Genomic DNA, 23394 nt, shown 5'->3' with positions numbered 1-23394 from the left:
TCAGTGCCCAGAGATTTCTTACTCTGTGAATTAATGTTGTACACAAGTTTGACCAATTGGCGACGTAAACCCCTCCATCAGAAAGTGCTAGTTCTCACCACTGGGACTTTTTTTTTTCCAGGAACTAATTTGAGAGCCTTGTTCCTCCTGTTGAAATAGTTTTGTTGAAAGTTAAGTTTCTGAGTTTCTAAAAAGATTCTTGGAAAAGTTCCAGCAGCAGAGAAAGGCTCGTTTTCTACACATCAAAGTTACAAATAACCACTGCTTCAAAAGCATATTTCACTGTGCAGGTTGGACCTGCTTCACATTGAAATGTAGTCAGTGAAGTGTTGCTGGAACAGTGTTTATATGTAAAAACGGTAGCAAACAAATTCAGCCCAGTTGGAGTTTTAGTCTTTTTTTTTTTTTAACTGAAAGCTACTTTTTTCAAATTTTTGTTTTCAAGGTCAAAAAGGAACCTTCACACTTAAATTCAGCCCAGTTTCATCCACATGTTTTGTCTTGTAAATTATCACACGGGTGCGTACACAGACATGGCCTTAAAGCGGAGTGCCTGTGTGTTATAGTAAACAGTACAATGCAATGTTAAGACTGTGACGCTCAGCTGCAGTATATTACAGTCGCCGGGGACCCTGTGCATCAAGTCGCCTAAATTAGAAGTCTTTGAATCCTTCCAGTCCTCCCCCTCTGGGCCGTGATTCTGACCGGGACACTAATCACCGTGTCTCAGCCTTCCACAGCTACTGGCCAACCTACACACCTCGGCACTTCACTGATTATTCTTCACTGTCCTGGAACAGATGCATTCAAATGTAATGGCCTGAACCAGGAGACACGCACGCCGTGTCCAAAGACAAATGGGAAGATGTGTTCACACAGTGATACTGTTCACAAAGAGGCACAAAGCTGGACGAGAAGATGAGCGAGAGAGAGAGAGAGAGAGAGAGAGAGCTTCTTCTCTTGTCTCTATACGATGAACTGCAGAGTACTATATATTGCAGGCACAAAATGATAATAGAATACAATTAACTTCAAATGGTTTCACTGCACACATAAATCTCTCCCTCAGCGGGGTCACAAATGACTTTACTCCTTCCGTAAGGATGGGGTTTCTAATTGCACATTGCTCTATATGCTGTGATGCTCATATTGTCAATGGCACACTGTTAAAGAGCATTAGGAACTAAACTCTGCAGAATAAATACGGAAACCATCCAGACATCAAGCCAACGCCAAAACATGTCTCTTAAAATTCAATTTCACAGCATTATTTAAAAAAAAAAAAAAAAAAAAAGAACTGACATCTTTAAGTTGTGTGAGTCAACACACAAGCATAACAACCAAGCCGAACCATAAAAAAGCAGATTTACACTCACATCTCTGGTACGACTGAAATCAGCTTTTGTGTTTCCTTTTTCAAATGACCTTGTTTGTTGAAGCATCTTTAAGCAGAGCAAAGAAAATTGAAACTGACAGAGCATCTGCCTTCAATACTCCCTCAGTCAGAGATGAAGGCCTGAATTATACTCGTTATAGATTAATTACAGCCTGACAGAAGACAGTCACGCAGAGGAAACAGAGCAAGAGAGCTCGTCAGACGTCCATGGCAACGTGACTCGTCTCTGCGGCGGCTGAAGCTCCTCTTCAACCACAGTGCTGAAAAAAAAAAAAAAAAAAAACACTTCAATTCAGCCTCTGCGATGTACAGTACAGTACAAGGCCTGCGGAAATCAGAGCCGCTGCGGTCGCTGCGAGATGACGGATGGTCATGTCTTCTTTATGTTGTTTTCTATATTTATTTTTTTTCAAGTTGGTCTTTGAGCCATCCTTTTGCTAAACTCACAGAGCAGCGGATGGATCGATTAGTCAGTGCAGAGCAGAGCGCTGTGCACTACCTTCAGCTCTCAAATCCAGGAGAAAAAGACTTCATATTCAAGAAGCAGGAGATATGCTCTAGCTGTCCAGGTTGGTCAAACTTTTGTCTGATTGAGCGGCCATTGTCAAACAAACAAGTCCCTGGATTTTGGAGGCGCCCCCTCGAACCAACCAGGACTTGACAAACAACCGTCAACCAGCGTTGATATGGATATGCAGTGGTATTTGTGCAGAGTTAGATGTTTGTGCACATTAAGGGACACTCTGTCTGTCAGTGAAGAGATTCAGCTGGTCTTTGAATGATACTGATGATGACGATGACGACGGCGGCGGTGATGATGATGTGGTATTTCCGTGCTGGTTCAGCCAGGGTCACGACAGCTGCCACGGCGGGTTGAAGAACTTGATGGCGTGAGTCTTGGCCCACTTGGCAAACACAGATTTCTCCGTGATGAAGCGATGCCCACCGTAGGGGGCACTCTCGTGGAGCAGATACTCCGCACACTCGTCCCGGCTGCCGGCCTCGTAGTAGTGGTAAGGGACCTTTCTGTAACCCTCCGTCCTGAAGGGGAGAGAGGAATGACAAGAAAGATTAATCAACCAGGTTTATTAAAGGGAAAAGCCTTTTGTGGCCCCAGAGTGAGCTGTGGGAAATCTGCTCCGTCACAAGTTTGACAATGAAAACAATGTGTGGAAAGAAGTGAGCTGATCAGACCTCTGTCGCTCGCTCCTCAACTCAGCCTGAGGCTACATTAGCTGCTACTAGCATAACACAACTGAGTCTCTGACCAAACTGCTGGCGGGCGAGTTGCATTGTGAGTAATGGTGTCTTCTTTTGGCAAAGAAGAAGAACGTGTAGAATAAAAAAAAAAAAAAAGAAAATTTTTCTGGTTCTGTTGCATCGATTTGGATTTTTTTTAAAAAAAAAAAAAAAAAAAAACTGTCTGTCAATGTTATAGGAGTGAAAAGCTGCATCTGTGGAGAACTGTTTTAAAAGATATAACATTTAGTTTTATATCTTCAGGTGACACTTTATTCTGCTATATGTGGCTGCAAAATGGACAGTGTGTGGTCCCATGTTAACTACAGTCTATGGCCAAAAGAATGTGGACTGCAGTCTGACCGATGCTGAATTCTTAAGAGTGACATACAGTGTGTCATGTACACATATATATTTATATGTACATATTTACTCATTTATTCATATACACACATATATGCACATATATTTACAAAATCCTGTGGAAAAACCTTCTGTTATAGAAGCAGATTCATTCAACACAGCAATGACAACAAAGGCATTCTATTCTATTCTACATGGGTATATGATATATTTCATGCCACGTTTTTCTGCTAAAAGTAATCTATTTTGATTTGATTATATAACATACTATATGTTGTGATGAAAAGTATCATTGATGTCTGTTGGTCCAAGCAAGACATTTTCTATACATTACAAATATGTATATGTATGTATGTATGTAACAGTTTTATAATTATAATAAATATAATGATAATAATGAATAAATGTAATTGTAAGCTAGATTTTAAGGCATTGCATTCTCAAACAGTTTGGAACAAATGCCAGTATGTCCCTGGTTCCAAGTGGCTGTGGTTTTGATTGACTCAGCTTTACAAACATATAATGCAAAATAATAAGCAAAAGAAATTACTAAACTATTACACTGACGATCCTTCAGGACAGTGTTCAGCAATTTGAAATGAAGCTGCCCCAGGCAAAATTCTCCACTCAGCAGGTTCTCTCATTTTAAAAGTCGCTGTTGGCAGCGAAAAAGTATTCAATAAATACTCTTTTAACTAAACTGCATGTATTTGTAAGACATCACGATAAGATTAATTTCTATTCTGAGTCAAAGTGAATCTGAAAACATTCAGAAAACTGAGTTATGTAGAGCAGGAGAGGTAAAGCCTTTTCTGACCTCGATTTCATTATGAGTTGCTCTGTTTCCACTTGGCATCTTAAAACCATTAAAAAGAAGAGAATGAATAAAAGCGCAGGTGCAGTAGAACAGACTCATTGTGTATTCTGCAGTTGATTTCTAATAGTGAGTGTTAGCTCTATGAGAGGATGACTAGTGTGAAACGATTTCATTGGGGGAACGAACACAGACAGAGGAGAAACAGCCATCACAACAGCCTGCCAGTGAGTCCACAGAGAGAAGGCGACTGTGGCTGTCTGCCAGCGCATGGTAATACACAGCCCAATCACTGCCTCTCCTCTCTTTGTGTCACACAGTGGTTCACACCAGTGTTCACAAATAAATTCAATTTCACCCTCTCTGCAGCACCTGTTGATGTCCCATTACTACCCAACTGCTGAGGTCAATTCTGACTAAAGCCTCGAACATCATCACACAAAACATCCCTTCTTCTACTTCTTCTTCTTCTTTTACTGGAAACTCGGCTGCCAGCAGTACATACTGTGACACTAAACTAACACAATATCTTCCTGTCTCACGCAGGAAGGAAAGAAATAAGTGAGCGACAGGAGGGAAGGGAAGGCTGGCCCTTAACTGCCTGACTGAATCATACAGTCCTCTATGTTGGTTAAATTATCACTCCTTTCTGCCATGTGTCTCGGGCTGTTTTTATTTCCTGCTGTGCACAGGGAACACAGAGAGGATAAAAGGCGGGATTTTCACCGTGCATTAGGTAAAAGTGTTTGATTCGGGGGATTGAGGGAGCTCAGGTTGAGCCGCGAGAACGGCGGGGAGAGAGAACGGAGAGTCCATCTGAGAGGACTCGAGACTGAGTAGCCATGCCCAGAGCGACAGCATCTTGTTTGTCATCCCTCCCATAGCCTCGCAGCCAGACAGTAACTCACTCACCCAAAAGTCAGAAAGAAGATGACAGGCCAATATACAAATAAAACTTTAAGCAGAGGAGGAATTGGGTGCTACAGCCCAGCCACCCGCAGCAACTGAGGCTATGCAGCCTGCTGGGTTTTCTAGGCATGAAAATATAATGGTATTCACGACACAGAGAACCCAATATGGATTTCAGCATTGAAATTCAGCCATTAAATCCAAACTGAGGCACTGGAAATGTATTCCAACAGTCCACAGTTATGGGAGGCTGCGATTGGCCAGCGCCGCTATGAATGTGAATCTAGTTTTCTAAGTTTTGTGGGAATGCGTGCATTTTTCATCCCAATATGGGGAAGCGAAATGGCGGGTGGGGGTGGTGGAGGGGGTTAGTTGGTGTCTTACTTGCAGTAGGTGTCATTTATCATGCCGTAGATATGGATCTCTTTGCACATGTCCATGGCGAGGATGAGGGTGAACCAGCCGGTGCTGAGGTAGGAGCCGGACTGGATCCTGCAAATAATAAAATGTACATATATTTAGTTGTAATACTCATTTGCATAAAAATCTTTAACAATGATTTGCATTAACATAAAAACATCTACAGAGTTTCCAGAATGTTTCTCTGACCTTTGTACTTGCTGCTTGTAATGCAGTTGATCTAAGAATTTAAATTATTCTAACAGATGTTCTTATTGTACGCTGCTCTGGATAACAGCCTCAGCAAGGGATCAAAAATGTAAATGTAAATGTTTCTGCAGAACAGCAAGACAGCCCTCAGATGTATAACCATATGTCTGTCATACTGTAAGTTTTAACGAGTCATTTCCCTAATTTTAAAGACCCATTTATAATTGTGTGCATGAATACCTGAAGAGGTTGTGTGCATTGAGGAAATGTGTAAAATTCACTCTTCAGTATTTGAGAGACACTTGTTGGGTTGCTGAACAGCTCAGCGCAACCAGCCAACAGCAGTGCACATGTCGTCTCCTGTGAACGATGCAGGAACCCCGTAGACCAATCAATAACAACATGCATAATTCTTTCATCAGCATCAGACCTGCGGTGTGTGAGTTATATGACCTATCAAAGTTAGAAAAAAAAAGCTTTGATCATTTTCAAATACACAACACACAGCCGAGATGCATCAAGGTTTTGCCACATCCGGAGTAACAGCGTCTGAAGTGGGTCATAAAATATACACCCCCCACCCACGCAAGGCAGGGGGCCCCCCACACTCCCTGAGGGCCCCGCCTCACAGCAGTGCAAAATCCTATAAGGAGCCTTAGACCTTTTACAAATTAAAGAGAGTGCACAGCATGACACTGATAATGATGTGGGGAAAAATATGACAGTGTGACACAGTATCAGCATACAGATTATGGAGGACCACAGGTGTCATATAAATGGATGTAAAAGATTCTATGTATTGATATTTAACTGGACTATAAAAACAGAAATTTAAAAAACAAATACAAACTAATTAGGGATGAAACTAAAGACTATTTTCATTATCAATCCGCAGGTTATTTTGTTAATTGATAGTTTTGTTTATAAAATGTCAGAAAATAGTGAGAAGTGCCCTTAGTAATTTCCCTCTGCCCAAGGAGTTTGTTTTATTCAACCAACAACTGAAAAATCCAGACGTTCAGCTTATTACCATATAAGACATAAAGGCCATAAAATCATCATATTTTGTGAGCTGGTACCAGCAAATATTTGGTATTTTTACTTGAAAAATTACTAAAACAAATAATTTATTATTAAATTATTTTACTCATCAAGTTAAGAATAGATTAATTTATACATAAATGAATATATGATATAATATATATCTAACTGGACAATAAAACAGGAATTAATAAAAAAAAATTACAAATGAATAAATGAATCCACTGCCAAATTGATTCAATTATTGGGTATTTCATTTATTAATATTTAAGTGGGCAATAGAAAGAAGGATTGTAAAAATTTATAAGTCAATATATTAATCCATCAATAATAAATCATATATCATAAATATTAAGTAAACAAAATATAGATCCATCATTTAAAACAGATGACTATCTAAATAAATTATTATAAATTGATTTGAAAATACTGTTTTCAAAAAGATAAATTGCATGGCGTCTGAAGTTCTCCATAGAAGATGGCCAAAATGAAAATACTGGAGCCCAGAAACAGCAAACAAAAAAGAAACATAGCAACATGCATGATTTACTTTTGTCATGTTTCCTAAAATAAATCCTGTTAGCTGTGATGCATCCGTCGTTGTATGAACTACTATGGACAGCTCCTTCAGCCCAGGCTGTTCCAGGTTCAGCACCTTGGACAGCGATCAACACAAACACTGCTTCAGAATTATCTAAATCTGTACTACCCCACATTTTTGGCTTGTGAAAAACCCTTGTCACTAGTTGCATGTGTCTACCAGCTAATACCAGTTAAACAAGTGACTTTCTCTCTTTGTTTTATGTCAACAATTGTCAGAGGTAAAATCCATGAATTCAACAGAAAAAAGAAAAGGTTAGAAAGAATCTGAATAAGCATAATTTGGTGTAGCATAAATATATTTTCTCTGTTCTCACATCCAATTAATCATCCCTTATCCCCCATGGGGACCCTAAACCACAGTTACGAATTATCTAAATGATTTACTTGTACAGGAAAGCAGGAGAATGATATAAAACATAGGCTGATCGACTACAGTACAAGTTTGTAGATCAGTAAATGTCAGTTCACCATCACCTTGGAGAAGTCTACAAACAGGTACAGCCAGTTCATATTAACGTGAGCAATGCTGGCAAATGAAACCACATAGCAAAGAACTGGGCACTGATTAAAACCTGAACAAAGCTTTCCATAAGCTCTAAATGAGCTCATTAAGAATACTTAATTTCCAGTTTTGTGGTAAACATATTTTTAGTTTGTTGTGAATCACAAATAATTAACAGTAAAACTCCAATTAAACTGTTGTGCTGTGAAAGAAGCTGGCATACAATCGATGCAGGTTTGAATGATAACTAGAGGTTAATCTCCCAGACTATTCAAGTCTTTGTCCAGCCTGTTCATTGTGAACTATTCTCATCAATGAGGAGAATCTCTTTTACATTTCTCTCACATAGCACAACTTCTTGCCATTTGTCAAATGTCCATTAATGACAGTTTTTCAAATGATATACAATTATGAATTATGATTACCAGAAATTATGTAGATAGATATTATTAAAGATAGAAAGACAGCAGGGTGGAGAGCTGGCTGGGGAGAGGAGAAACAAAGACTAGGTCAGAACCTGTAGTGTATGGCTGGACCATGTATGGTCAATGTACAACATTGAAGATGTAGTTGTTGTATTTATTCTTTAAACATATATATTGAGCTATTTTAGTCTATTTTTATTTTGTTATTCATTGTGTTTATTATGTATTTTTTTTATTTTACTCTGCTATTTGTTGGGCTTATTTTTCTATTAGGGTTATTGAGCTATTTCATTTATTTCTATATTTGTTGTGTTTAGTCTTCTATAATAGATATTGAGGTATATTCTGTTTTATTTTGTTATTCGTTGTGTTATTTTTAGGGCTGGGACGATTATCCGACATAATCGACGTTGTCGATTATAAAAAATATTCGACGTGGAATTTTAGTGTCGACGCGTCATGTAAAACCACACAGGGTAAATGTTCATAGAACAAAACAGGAACTTTCTAATGGGACCGTTTATATCCATCGTCTTTAGTTTACCCGGATACAAGCGCAGCGCAAGGGCTGGGACAACGCGGTGACGTAATTGAGGTCATTGACTACGTGAATGATTGGCGTCTGTGAAAAAAAAAAAGAGAAAAAGATTTGCGTCTGTGTAATCTATTTGAACAACATGGCGGCGTCTACCAGCAGTACGACGGAGCGTGTGGAGCAACACGTGGCAAAAAAGGCTCGCACGCTACTCGCAAATTACTGTTAGGTTAATAAAAAAAATAATCGTTAGATTAGTCGAATAATCGAAAAAATAATCGCTAGATTAATCGTTTAAAGAATAATCGTTTGGGACAGCCCTAGTTATTTTTATTTTGTACCCAGCTGCTATAACACAAGAATTTCCCAATCTACCATTTATCTTTCCATCTATCTATCCATCTATTCAACTACAGACTATAATTGTCTATTTCAACAACTGATATCATTACATCCTATTTGCATTCCGTCAGCTGGTTTCAGCTCTTTATCTGTTTGCTTCTCTCCTACTCTCTGTGTGTATATAATATGTTAATTCAGCTCAATGAAGCTGTTTACATGTTTGCTCATTTACATGTTTTTCTGTGTCTGTTGTCAGACATGGAACAAGTTTGAAATAGTGACTGAAACATTAAGCGTCTGTCTGGGTAACAGACCGCTGCTCTGCCTCTCTGCGCCAATTCATTTTGAAAGCGCAACAGCCAATGGGGAAACTCCAACTCAGTCATATGACATTTGGCTGACCAATGGTGGAGTTATGATCACTCAGTTAGTCAGTGAGTAAGTCAGTCAGTAACAGACATTCGCAATAACAGGGCTGGTCCTGATGTTGTGGTGCAGCTAAAAAGAAAGGGGCCTACTGAAGGCAAACTGCAAGAGACCTCACAGATTTGTATTACAGTGCTGTGTCCAAAACGTTGCATTTGGGTTTAAAATTCTGACCTTTAATTAAAGTGACCTCATAAGGCCAACAGCTGTGATTTGTCATGTGTGCAGCAGGTTCTGAGTCAAACTGACAGTGTGGAAGTAACATGCTTTTTTTACCTTTCATTACTTTTAATTTGGTTTGATATATTTATGGATCTACAAAACACATGGTTTCTGGCATATGGGATGATTGAAACATGGTCCCACAATGTTAAAAACCAAGACAGACAAAAAACATTGAAGCTTAAACTTATGAAGACCATTGTCTAAATATTGTATTCACTGGGTTCACAAACAGCAGACTGTACCAAACACACAAAGGGACGCTGCAGTGTCCTCCTTAAATATATTCCAGAGCTGCTGCAAAATTTTATGCAAACAAATGCATCATTAAATGCAAGGGGGTCACACTTTCACACTGGAGAAACATTAACATACTGTAGGTTCCACATTTTTACAATTCACGGGTTACTTGTGCCGGCAAACAATGAGCAAGTGGAGGATGCAGCTTCTTGTTCAAGGACACCTAGACACGACAAAGCTGTTCAGCTGTTCTATGGGTAAATGAACCTGTAAACTTTCCTCTACCGCTCTGCATTCTTTAGAGATCAGTCAAACATTGTGAGTGATACTCTTGACATCTGTGTCCTTGTTCCCCGAGCTGACGAAGTCTGAGTTTCTGAAGGTGGAGCATGTATTGTGAGTTCAGCTGTGTTTTTCTTCAGTTTTTCAGAAATTAACTTCTCCATGCTCCTGCTGATTAACAAGTGAAATGTGCCATGCACTCATGTGTAGCTGAAGACTTCACCTACTGTAGCTGCCATCATTTAAACAAAGCAGGATCATGATTGAACTACTGGATAGTGTTGCAGCCAAGATTTTTAAAGTCCAACTGGACCAAACAACCCCCACTCCACCAGAAGTACACATCATTTTGACCAGATACCTTTTTTTTTTTTTTTTTTTAAATAAAAAAAGGATAGCTCCTGTAATATGTTTTTTCTTGGCTTAGTCATATTTAAAAGTAGCTATAATAGCTCACCGAAAATTATCACTAAACTCTCCAGTTCCTATATGAAGCTTTAAAGCATCTTTCACTTCATTGTTTTGGTTTTCTGGCTGCTGCTCTCATAATGTTGTGTTCCTCCAAAAACCCACTGTACACTTGCACCAAATGGCAGACAGACACAGTTAGTACCTGGTGACCACATCGGAACATTTGGCAGCTAAAGAGCCAGACATTTCCTTCAGGAAAAACTACACAGGTAATAAGGAGAGTTACTACCGAACTTAGATTCATCTGGTGGCCACAAACATGACCTCAAATCAATGCTAATGTTGCTCTGTGTCTACCAGATGTGAAAATGTGCAACTCTTTGCGAGAAGTTTACTATATCAAACAATACATCATGATATCAACTTAAAGGAGCTATTTATATGTTTTTTTTATTGCTTCATAGCTAATGTTAGAATTAACAGCTGTTTACTTACCAGTCTAGAAGAAATGTTGCGAGTTCAGCATCAAACTTTATTTCTTTTCTCACCAAGAGCTGTCTCCAGAGGTGGAAAGCAACTTCAATGTTAACTCTTGTCTCTATCAACTCTTTTCTTCCACTGAGGTTAGCGCGCTAACCAGCTAGCCCTGGCCTGTCTTGTATCTTTCGGATAGTGACCCACTGTAACCTCCAATCGGCCCTGAACACACACGCTGCTCAGAGGACGTATTATAAACTCTTATCTTGTAAAAAAAAAATGCAACAATGCTTGAAGCTCTTGTCAAGCGACAATCACCACTACCCACTCCCGTCAAGAAACCCTATTTGGCGGCAGAGAAAACTTACATATAGCCCCTTTAAGGTAATAATAAGTAATTTAAGTTTAGTGTTTACAGTATGTTTCCAAGTGGACTTTATAAAAAAAAATCCAATACATTTATATAATAGTCAATCACACAATGCAAACTGCACAACAGCAGAATAAAACATTTCAAGACACAAATACTGAAAACATGACCTCATAGCTATGACCCTAACTGTCTATAGAACTAGAAGAAGTAAGAAAACAACATGTTTCCGTCCAATCTTATTCCTTCAATGGCTAAGTAAATACACACTCCAAACGCTCAAATGTGACCACACAATGCCACTGCAGACACAAGCTGAAATTAATTTAGAAACCAATTAGCAGACTAAACTTAATTTTTTTTAGAGTCTCAGACATCATTACTATAAAATGTGTGTTTAAGGCCACAATTGTATTTTGGCTTTTGAGTTTGTATAGCCCAACAAACTCACACATACACACGGACACTGGGGTTGTGGGGAGGTGAAATTACAAAAAATGCAATTTGTTGAAATAAGGGAGTGGAGGAGCACAGACGGGAAATGGCACATTATCACTGATACACAGCTCGGCAGCTCTCAGCTGTCAGAGCTGTCAACACATCACTATTACCCTGCATTATTCATTAGCCATTTGCCACTCTAGCAGTAGACATACAGGCTCTCACACACAAACACAAGCACACATTCATACTTTCACACACATACACCACGTCCCCGGTCGAGAGCTGAATGTCCTGAAGCAAAAAAAGAAAAAAAGAAAAAAGCTTGCTGGAATAAATAAAAGTGGGTGGGATCTGCTGACCTGATAACTAACATTTCAAAGCAGGAAGTGGAGACACGGCGAGACCGACTGATAGAAGTCAAAGTCTAAAACAGGCAATGTGTTTACCTATGACAATTATAATGGGACAACTTTGTAGAAAGGATGCTGTTATTGCATGGCCAATTTAAAAAAGAGATAAGGCATAGTGTGAAGCTGCTTTGGCAGACGACAAATAACATCCAGAGCCTGAGGACAGAGGGAATGCAATTTGCTTGTTTTGTTAAAGCAGAAAAACACAGCCTTTTACTCAAAGACAGCAAACAAAGGTGTCATGAGGTCTGGCTCGGCGCTGCCTGGCTTTTTACCGAGTCTCTTTTAGTCCCCACTGCCACAGTTTACTTGAAAAATGAAACAAAATAAATTGTGTTTGGGCATGAACAAAGCTGGATAAAAAAGACAAAAATGAGAGAACACACGTAAAAAGCTTGGTTAAATCCTTTTTTTTTTTTTGTCTCTCCAACCCAAACCTGAGACAAGTGAGGCAGGAGTGATTGGGAATGACATGCTAGGACGCTGCGGTACTACTGGCACTGGGAAATGACGGGTGTTTGAGAAATGAAGTCAGACACTCTGAACGGGGTCTAAGTAAATAATCCCCTAAGTCTGACTGAGCTGGAGCTTGTTGTGCTTTACCTGCCGAGCGCCAGAGGCAACGGAGTGGTGGAGAACTGCCCAGGATCAGTGAGAGACTCCTCTACCACCGAATCTGTTCAATAATTCGCACTTGACATTCACATCAGGGGAGCTGTCCATGTGTGTGAGAAAATCCGCACTGACGACCGGTTTAGTCGAACTGTGCTTTATAATGCCTCTGCAGCTGCACAAATATGATACGACACCTGTCAAAAACACTTAGTGGAATATAACTCAGCTCCATTGTGATAAGTTGATCCTCCCTCTGCCAGGGAAATCATCTTGACTGTGATGAACTGCTTTACGTCAGACAAAAGTAAATGATAAAATAATATTAGACAAATGCAAATATTGCTATAATCACAGCAGGACACCTGAATGTCACGGTTTCACTGCATGTTCAGAGGAGCACCTGGTGCCATCATGCACCGATCAGCTTGAGTGTTTATCTAAACTATTAAAAACTGATGGTTGTACTTGTCAGTTTATAAATCGTGACTATGGACTGAAAAGAATGGTTTAATATTTTAATGCTCATTTGCTTTCTAAGAGTTAGCACAGATAACAAGATCCACTCTAACATCTGTACGCTAAATCTGAAGCTACTGCCAGCTGCTTAGCTTAGCTTAGCCTGGAAACAAGGGGAACCTGCTAGCCTGGCACTCTTCAACGGTAACTACATCTGCCTTCCAGCACCTCCGAAGCTCAGTAATGAAACATGTATGTCTTTGTTTAAAAACAAATAAGTATCTTTCCAAAAAAGTTAAAGTTAAACTAGGCTTAACTGCAAAGTTTCATGTTGTATGCTGCACGCCTTTTAATCCTGCAGGTTTGGCTTGATTCTTATCCTCCTATACGTTATCAATGTGGTATGATAAATGACTACTATTACTATCAATTCTGTGCAAAAGTGCCCCCCCCCCATCAGTACGTATTGTGGTTGTGGTTGGCCAGCAAGGACTTAAATTGGAGTAGACTGAGCTTAATTTGCTTGTGTGTGTGTGTGTGTGTGTGTGTGTGTGTGTGTGGGTTTTTCTTGATTGTGTGTCTGTTTTGTTTTGTATATGTGTTCATGCCGGGACAGCACTATAAGAAAGGTGTGCATTTAATTTGACCATGTGTGTATCTTGCTCTCCCGACATGTTCTGTCGTGTTGTTTCAAAATAAAGAAGAAGAAAAAAAAAAAGAACTAATCCTTTAAAGTGAACAGATTTAGTTGAAGGTGAAAATAAAACTTTTTTTGAATTTCTTGTTTTTCCTTTTAAACAGTATTATACTTACAGCAGCACTAATCAATATATTTTAGATTAGCAATGGATCAAACCCACAGAGATTTCTCAGCTGTTCCCCTCGGGTCTTGGGAGCGTTTCGGCATGTTAACCATAACACCAGCATAATAACCCACTGACAATTAACACCACAGTCTCAAGTTCCAGTATGAAGCTTTAAAGCATCTTTCAACTCATTGTTTTGACTTCCAGACGTGTAATTTTGCCGTTTTGATTCCCCGTCACCGCTGTGATCAGAAGCAGCAGCCAGTTGTTTTCAGCAAAAAAAAAAAAAAAACAACAAAAAAAAAACCCTCTAATAAACTCACCACAGCACAGCAACAAGCAGCAGACAAAATTGTAGAGCAGCTGGAGAACACACTGGAGCACGGAGCAGCTCAAGAGCCAGATATTTCTCTCAGACTCTCTTCACTTCAGTTTCAGTTTCAGAGCGAATATTAGACTTAATTGTTCCTTTATCAAAAGCTTTTGTGTTTTTGATACTATACCTTTTTTTTTTTAATGATTTGCCTTCTCAGCGTTTGTTTGGCGCTTTAAAGTGAAACCACAGAACATCACAACACTGGGCTATATCTGGCTGAAAGGTTATTTATCTAGGTTTCATATAACCTCTGTTTGAATAACATTTTAATGACTACAGTCTCACAGCAAAGACTTCTTCTTCAAGCAATCAGCAACCAGGAAAATAATGATGTCACGATCAAATTAATTTCCTTAAATCTTAACCCTTTCTAACAGAACTGTATTTGTGTGTTTTATTTATTTAAAAGCTGCTGTAAAGCTGTATCATTGATTTGTAAAAAAAAAAAAAAAAAAGACAGACCAGTGTGTAGGATTCAGGGGGATCTTTTGGCAGAAATGGAATATAAAACATTCATGTAATGTTGTGTAATCACTTGAAACTAATAATGGTTATGTTTTCGTTATCTTAGAATAAGACTCTGTTAATCTACGTAGGGAGCAGGTCCTCTTCCCCAGACCCCACCATGTTGCACCTCCATGTTTCTATAGTAGCCCAGAACAGACAAACCAGGGCTTTGTGTGTTTTATGTTACCTGAGGGCCGCCGTACGCTCTCATACACACTTGGAAAGGGAGGAGGGAGGGGAGGGGTATTCAGTTCACTCCAATCTGCAACCTCACCTGGAGATGCCACTGAATAACACGCCGGTCCTTTTATCCAGACGTCTAGACATCTTTTGACTTGCAAATCAGCAAACTGGTGCTTGCTCAGAATTTCTAATGGTTACCTCTTGTTCTGTTGTCTTTTTGAAGGTGCCATTTTATATATCATTATTATTATTATGATCGTTGTGATGGTGCTAAAGAGCAGCATCAGTGCAGTACCTCTTGTTCTTTCAGCCATGTCGGCTTGTGCTTTATGTGGAGTGACCCCGGCCCTCCACCACATCCATCCTCCATCAAGATACTTCAGACGCAGTCTCGTGAGAGTGTTTCATCAGACCAAACCCACGTCTCCTGCGTCTCTTAGAAGAGGGTGGACATTATATCAACCATCTCTCTCTCTTGATCTCTTCTTCTCTCTTCTCTTCTGCTTCAAAGAAACTGCCCCTCGAGCAGAGCTTCTGTTGTAAATTGTCCGGGTTTGCACAAGTACCATCTAACCACTGCAAACAAACAATGTTATTTTGAAGAAGGGTGTCTCCACTAGATGCACTCTTTTTTAAAATTGATCTGAGTGCCAGCAGACTCGCCTATGACGCCTCTGTGCCTCCCTTTCTTCATCCACATATGCTATTTTCTTCTGCGGGCAGAATGCAGCCCGATGCAAAGGATTGTTTGTTATTAATTGATTACTTCATACAACAATAGGGCACTAAAAAAGTTGGTGTGTTTGCCCGTGGGCGAGTTCTGCGTAGAAGAACAACACACCGTGTGTCTTCCTGTGTCCTCAACCAGCCGAGGAGCCTCTGGGACAAAACAGTGACAAAATCCCGAGCAGAGCCGCGGGGTGAGAACAGGCTTGCTGAGGCGTTTCTTAATTCTGCCAGGAGGCAATATGAAGCGTCGGGGGTGACCTCTACAACCTGCATTATGAAAAAGACGATTTGCTTTCCTCAAGTCTGGTTTTGTTTACTTTTGCACCAGACAATTATTCACCAGGAAGAGGACATTAGCCCTTAAGGAAAAGACGCCTGTTGATACCAAATGCTTCATCTTCTTTTGAATGATTTCAGGCCAGAGAGAAACTTGCTGTTTACTAGTTTGAGCTGCTTTTGTCCTGCCTTCGTTGATCTGAATGAGGTGGACAAAATAATAGGACCACCTGGTAATGCAATCCAGTTGAACAGCAACACAGACTACATCCCCCACAATGATCATACAACTGAATAAGCACATCTTCTCGGGAGACTGGAAAAGGCTCACATGAAATATAGTTGAGTTTAAAAAGTGAATATAATATCAAATATAGACGCTGTATTGACTGTATGTTGTACTAGGGCTGAACAATAAACCAAACTGATCAAATTACTGGCATTCTGAATCTGAGCTAAATGTACTCATCACAGTTTAATTGATAAATACGACAAACAAATCAGAAATAAGCGGTGACATGAGATGCAGTATAACACCCTCCAGCCCTGCACCACCTCTGTCTCTCTACGTGAGAAAAGGAAGCTCTGGCAGTGTTGTGAATCCTTGAATATCTTTTTCAAAGCCTTGATGAAATTTCGTTATTATAGTATTTTATTCAAAACACAAAATGTTTTGCTGCTTTTTCTGTAAAATATTCATGTGGCACTGATTACAGACAAGATCCACTGTTTGTCTCCATTTGAAAAAAGTGGCCACTTTCAACCTCAAGTTCACAGTTATGAATTCCTTGTTTTGTTTAGATTCAATTTTCTGATTTTATTTTGTACGTTGCATTTCCAGGGAACAAACAGCACACTAGCTATTGTTTGGTTTATTTTCTTCTCTTCTTTTCAATATACTTTCAATGTTTTTATGGATGAAGTAGTTGGTTTGCTCCTCTCAAGCTGAATGGTTTTGCTGTTAGTTTGCTCAGACTTCATTCCACTGGGTCGACCACATAATGCAGATTACTCAGCAGGGTTTTTACCAGTCCACTTTAGCTTCTGGTGAAATAATATGTAAGAAGCATCTGAGTACAAGACAAATGTCCTGTTTTGACATTTTCTGAATTTGCTTCTGCTCCACATGCAACATTCTGCAACACTTCTGGTGCAACTTTATTGGACTCTAGTTGTAGTTTTTCCTTTCAGGGAGTGTTTTATGTAAATTTTAAACTGCTGAATCTTTTCCACGGAGCACAGCAGAAACCTAAATGCATCCACTTCACAGAAACACATCATGGTTTTAAATGGTTAAATGTAAACCCAGACAAACCAAAGGAACGCAGAGCAGCTCCTGCAATCACAACATCGACACACAACACAATAGAGCCCGACCAATATTGGATTTTTGGGGCCGATGCCGATACCGATATTAGGGAGTTAAAAAATTCTGATATCGATATATCGGCCGATATATCATATCAGCCGATATATCATGTGAATAAGATATGTAATTCAAGCAGGATATTTTATAGTTTAACAATAAACTTTATTGTCCAAAATGACAAATTGTCCAAATTTCAGTGTAATGAAACGGTAAACTTCACTAGGAATTAAATAAAATAAATATAAAAATAAATAACTATTTATATATTTAAGTTGAATGAAAACAAAGGATCAAATATACATAAAATGCTGCCAGTATAACTTGACTTGACCTGAGCATTTCCACTGCATTATTGCTTCTCAGTAAAAGTATTCATATCAGCGCATATTGGAGAATATATGCACCGATACCGATATAGCTGTGATAGGCCAATATCAAAATCAGCCGACCGATAAATCGGTCAGGCTCTTCAACACCATACACTTTTTCAAGCTACTGGAGGACCCAGCACGTACCAGCTGAACACACACACACACACACACACACACACACACACACACATTATTTATAGAGAGACACAATTTCCCAATCAACACAAGTGTGAATACTTAAACTGATTAAATCCAGCTGAAACAGGAAAGAAGCTACACAGATGAACCAGGAGGCAACAGAAAAGAAGAACTACAGAGGAATTACATGAATTGTATTTAAAGTTTATGTCTGCACCTCTTAATGACATTAAAACATATGGCTGATTTTCTATAATTTCCTCACTGTCCACAAACCCAGTGAAAAACCCTTATTCCTCTGTGCCATGGAGCGCCATTGTTATAGAAATACTAAAAACACATCACTGAGTCACACTGTTGAGCTGTGTGACATGTCCTTTCAATACTATGAACATTGGCACTGTAGCTTCATTTGAGTCAATCCCACGTACACCTTCTTGCTGCTGGAAATACCCACTTGAGCCCCAAAAGTGAGTTAATCTGCCGCTGAAAATAGTCCCCAGCGAATGCACTATTTTCCTGCTGTTTTAAGACTTGCTAGAAACCACAGCGCACAGCTCTTTTAGGACGTCACTGAGCCTTTCTCAGAAATGAAAGAGAATATTTGTGAGCAGTTATTAAATATTTACTTTTTAAGAAGGAACAAATGGGTTTGGGGCTTAGTAACAGACAAACTAAAGAAGTCCAGTATTGAGAGGTTATTTTTATTGTAGTTTCCAGGCTTCACTGCACACTTAGTTTCCAGTGCACATACAGTATCCCCAGCCCCTGTTGAATATATGTATATTGAGCTCAGTGTGCCACGTTGAATCAAATACCTCCTGAAAGTCTCTAAAAACATGCCAAATTTTTCTGTTTTTTTTCTGTTTTGTGAATAGTTTTTTAGTTTTCAGAACACATGGGTGAAATTGAGGTCTGGAGTTTTTGTTTTAGTAAAAGGTCTAAAGGCTCTGTGGTCAGAAGGTCACTGCTTTGAAATTTGATAAGCCTCCCTCAGGCTGCTATTAAAACAAATGCCTCTGTAATTATTATGGCCAAATCGGTCTGTATTTTGGAAATGAAGGAATAAGGTTATTATCCTGAGAGCTTTGGGAAATCCATCCATCCATCCGTCCATCAATCAATCCATCCGTCCATCCATCAGAGCAGGGCTGTCTGTTTGCATCTCTACACACACAACAGGATTTCACAGTCTATAGAGGAACTGCACAGGCTTATTTCAGTTCCTGTTTGTGTCATTGTTTGTCTTTGACCATGTTTAAGTGAATGGACAATGGTCAAGGTTTTGTTGTTAATTTTAAAAGTATCCTTTCAAGCTGCATTGCTGTATTGTGAATAGTTTGGTTGCTTTAAGTCTTTTATTGCCTTTATTCAAAAAAAAAAAAAAAATCTTTAAAGGAAGTGTGTTCAATTGCTTTCTCTGTTTTGTCTTCTGATATGTAATCCATTCCTTTCCTGGAGATTAGTCATTTGCACTTTAGTCCTTTAGGGCCTGATGATATTGGATTTTAATCCCCTTGGGGATCTCTTTGTTCCAGCTTCAATATTCTTTTCTGTTTTTTAAATTCTTTTTCTCCAGTGGCCTTTTTTTCACTATTTCCTGTTCACACTCAATGTCCTCTCTTCTGTTTTTATCCCCTCTGCCCACAATTTCTCCCTCTGACCCTTTCAACTCTGTTCTTCCTCCCCTCTCGCTCTCTTCATCCCTCTCTCTGCTGTACTGTCTGTTCTGACCCTGTGTTCCCTGCCTTCTCCCCTCCCTCGGGTAAATGGCCTCGTTGTCCTCCTAAAGCAGATGCCGATACGAGCGCAGTGAGAGGACAGAGGGCAAAGAGCTGGTAAAAATGGACAGAGAGGCTCTGAACTCCCCGTGTGGAGGCTGATGCCCCAGCAAACAGCCAACAGTCGTGACACCGCACTCACATTTTGCACAGAGGATTTTGTGAAGTGAAGTATCCTGAATAATCCCGGGCACAGTGAGCTTACTGCCACCGCAGTCAAATTGCGCTCCATTTTAGTGATGATGGAGACCAGGAGGGAGAGGACAGAGGGCTCAGTGCCGACACAACCATGATACAATGAAAATACCAAAGTCGAGTAGGAATTTATTCCCTGAAGTGTCCCAGAAAAATGTCAGAGCTTCAAAGCGTGCTGCTGCTGCTGCTGCCACTGATGATACATTTATTCAGCTACACTATCATCATTACTCAGCCTTTTCTGAAGTGAGATCCCACTTAGATTGTTAAGTACAATGTCTGCCTATTTGGGTTGGGAAATGTCATAATTATCAGCTCTAAAAACAAACTTTTTAGACACTTTTAAAGGTTGACATTTTAGGCTAAAATACAAATGAGTCTAACAGTAAAATATTCCACATTAACAATTCTGCAGCAAAAAAAAGGAAAGCGTCAGATTGATAATGGCTAAGGGCCACGAGTCTGGCCACAGTCTGGATTCTGTTAGTCTGGTAATGTGGGATATTTTTTGGTCACCTTTTGAAGGTGCTTCATGCTGCATCATCTTCAACTACATATTCAACTTCATTACTATCCCAGAGGAAATTTGGTTTGCATGCAGGAGTGATCACACTTGTAACAATGAACAGAAACAATCAATTGTAAAGGACGTAAAAGCAATAAATACACAGTGTAAAAAATATTTAAAAAATCGAAATATACCACTGAAAAATAAAAGCAGCAACAGATCGAGCCAATAATAAAAACTCTATACCTCCTGGCCATCTATGTGTTCATGCAATAACTATTCGACATGTTTACAGTTAAGACAGGTCAAGTTGCATATGGACTCCAGATCTCTGAACCACCACCCACATCGCCGATTTGTTCCACAACACCACCCTACACTAGCTACTCTGCTTCATCCACGGCTACAAGTACAGACTGCTGTTGTTGACTTACAGAATTGTCAACTCTAAAACCTGCATATTTCCTCAACTGTCTAAAAACGATGTTAGCAGGACAGATACATCGCTCACTACTGAACAACCCTGCCCCCACGCTCCAATAATAGAGAACCACAATGAAAATTCAGTCTTATTATCAAGGCTAGCCTGAAGTTGCCACTGGCTTTTGTCCGAGCACATTAATCTGGACCAAAGCTCAAGACTTGACAAGTGACTTTTGATTTTGCACTTATCCAGTAATGAGCTGTTTTTATTGTGCACTTCCTGGACTGGAGTTTATACTGACTGAAACAAGGGCCCTTCAAACACGTGCATATCGGTGTGATCATTACTTGGAACAATGATATATCTAATCTATTATTGTGATCATCCATGGAGAAAGCATGCATGTCATGTGATGTATTGTATATTGTCTAATTATATGTGACTCTTTATTATAATTAGCAAATCAGTTCAGATTTCAGATGACTGATTCTGACGGGACAATGATCATGATCACATAACTGCTGTTGTTTGTGTGTCTCCCATAAACCATTTGTTTACTATAATAGTGCTTGAGGCTTCAAAATGTGCCCAATGTTCAGTTTCTCTTCAAATGTTGTGGAAGAATGAGAACAGAAGATATTCATGGCTTTATTTACTCCTGTGAATCTTTATACAAATCTAAAATCTGCGACCGGGGAGGAGGAGGGCAGCTGCATCTCATTTTTTGACACATGGTTCCCTGCAGGCTCTCTGTGCTGTTAGCACGAACCAGGCGACTGTGTCCACAGACACACTGCATGTGGAGAACATCTATCATCCTGACTTGCTCTGCACTCACAGCACTTGTCCCCTGTCGCATTTACACAAAAAAACACAAACACCCAAATGACCGACCAGATGGTGCTAAATAGCAAAATCCAAAAAAAAAAAAAACAAACAAAAAAAACAAAACAAAACATATCCCCCCCCCCCGCCGCAGCATGCCTGCTGCATCCTCACAGGCAACCAGCCCGCCCCCCCTAAGCCTGACATGCACCGAGCTCACGGCGAGGGGTTTCCACTGATCTCCCCATCTCCGCCCGGGAACCAGCACTTTAATAATTCTCTCAGAGCAGAAGAAGGCATCTGATGCTTTTATGCCCACCACCACCCCAGCAGTTTTCTCTCATTAATTTCACAGCACCCCAGTGAGTCTGAGGCGAAGGCATGAGGAGAAGACAACACACTAACATCTTAATCTGTTGGGTTTTTTTTGTAGGTGTAAGGTGAATTTGTCTGAGCTGTTTATTTTACAACGTTTCTCCCTCTAAGTCCCACAGCAAAATAAATGCATAATTATGTCTTATGTCTCTTGAATGACATTAAACCCTTGTTATAATTCATAAATCAGAGCCATTCAGTATTAGATTAAATTCATTACAGTGCTGCATATAGCTCTGATAATGAATCATAATTAACTCCCTGCCTATTCCCTAAAATAGACAGGTGTGAGGTGTCATTAGCTTTGATGAAAAGATCTAAAGTCTGACAAATTCAATGGCAAATTTTGACATAATAAAAAAAAGAAAAACTATTTTTCTACAGCCCCAGGGAGAAGATAATGTTTTTAACCATAGGAGAAAAATATTCGTATGATTTGTAATATCGTTTCTATTTATTCTTTTAATTGAGTTCAACTGATTGCGCTCAAATGCCTCAAAAGTGAGTCAAAGTCAAAAGCAGTCTGCCTGCACTGATAGCTGTTTCACACAATTACCACCCACAGATAATTTCCCTGTTTCAGTCACACTCCAACTAAAACTTCAAAGTAAATTTCTCTCCTGTTTCATCTGAAACAACTGGGCAGATATTTCAAACTGATTATATAACCTCGTCTCTCATTTTAGAAGACAAAGCCAGATTAGTCAACTCGAGCTGAGCGGAGAATCAAAGTGTAACACACACGTTAAGCATATTTTCCGTTACATTTTTGGGCATTTAGCTGACGCGCTAATCCTCGGCAACGTACAATGAGTGGAACGGCACATTCCTACTTGGGTTCAACTCATTTTAGTATTTTCACTTTTCAGTAGCTCATGCTGTGTGCCAATACTCTGACTATTTTCAGTATTCAATGTCTGCCCTAAATCTTCTCATTGTCTTACTGGAAGAAAAGCTCTGAAACAACATTCAGACCACAAGGTGACAATTTATCTGATCCAGTTAAGATGAAGTTAAAAATGCCTTTGAAGAGGGTTACATATTAGCATGCTAACATTCTCACAATGACAATGCTAACATGCTAATGTCTAGCAGGTTTAATGTTTACCATATTCGCCATTTCAGTTTAGCTTGTTAGCATGCTAACATTTGTGATTTCCCACACCCTCTGACTCTACAACAAAACGTGACTTCTGAGTGTATGCGTACCTAGAGGTATGTGTTAGCTTCAAGCTAGCAAGCCAGTTAAGAACATACAACGCGTGAATATGACTAACTTTGGGGTTACCAGGAGGGTAACTGCCTCCGCCCATCTCAGACACGGATCAGTATTAGTAACAGGTGAAAGGAGTCTCTTGCGCTCCAGCACCTCCACTAATGGAGATCGGTGCTCTCAAAGT

General features: G+C 39.6%; 1 protein-coding gene across 1 annotated transcript in view; it reads right to left on the bottom strand.

Moving 5' to 3' along the window:
* Positions 1–1694: 1694 nt before the first annotated feature.
* Positions 1695–23394, bottom strand: part of st6galnac3 (ST6 N-acetylgalactosaminide alpha-2,6-sialyltransferase 3) — a 75061-nt gene continuing 53361 nt past the window's right edge. Inside the window, exons 4-5 of the mRNA XM_022758146.1 lie at positions 5106–5213; positions 1695–2437 (exon numbers count right to left, since the gene is read on the bottom strand). Coding sequence (XP_022613867.1) covers positions 2248–2437; positions 5106–5213 — 298 coding nt within the window. The 3' untranslated portion in view covers positions 1695–2247. The remainder of the gene's footprint in view (positions 2438–5105; positions 5214–23394) is intronic.

The sequence above is a fragment of the Seriola dumerili genome, unplaced genomic scaffold, assembly GCF_002260705.1.
Source record: "Seriola dumerili isolate Sdu_G_001 unplaced genomic scaffold, Sdu_1.0 BDQW01000291.1, whole genome shotgun sequence".
Taxonomy (NCBI): Eukaryota; Metazoa; Chordata; class Actinopteri; order Carangiformes; family Carangidae; genus Seriola; species Seriola dumerili.
This window is presented reverse-complemented; position numbering and strand designations above follow the sequence as displayed.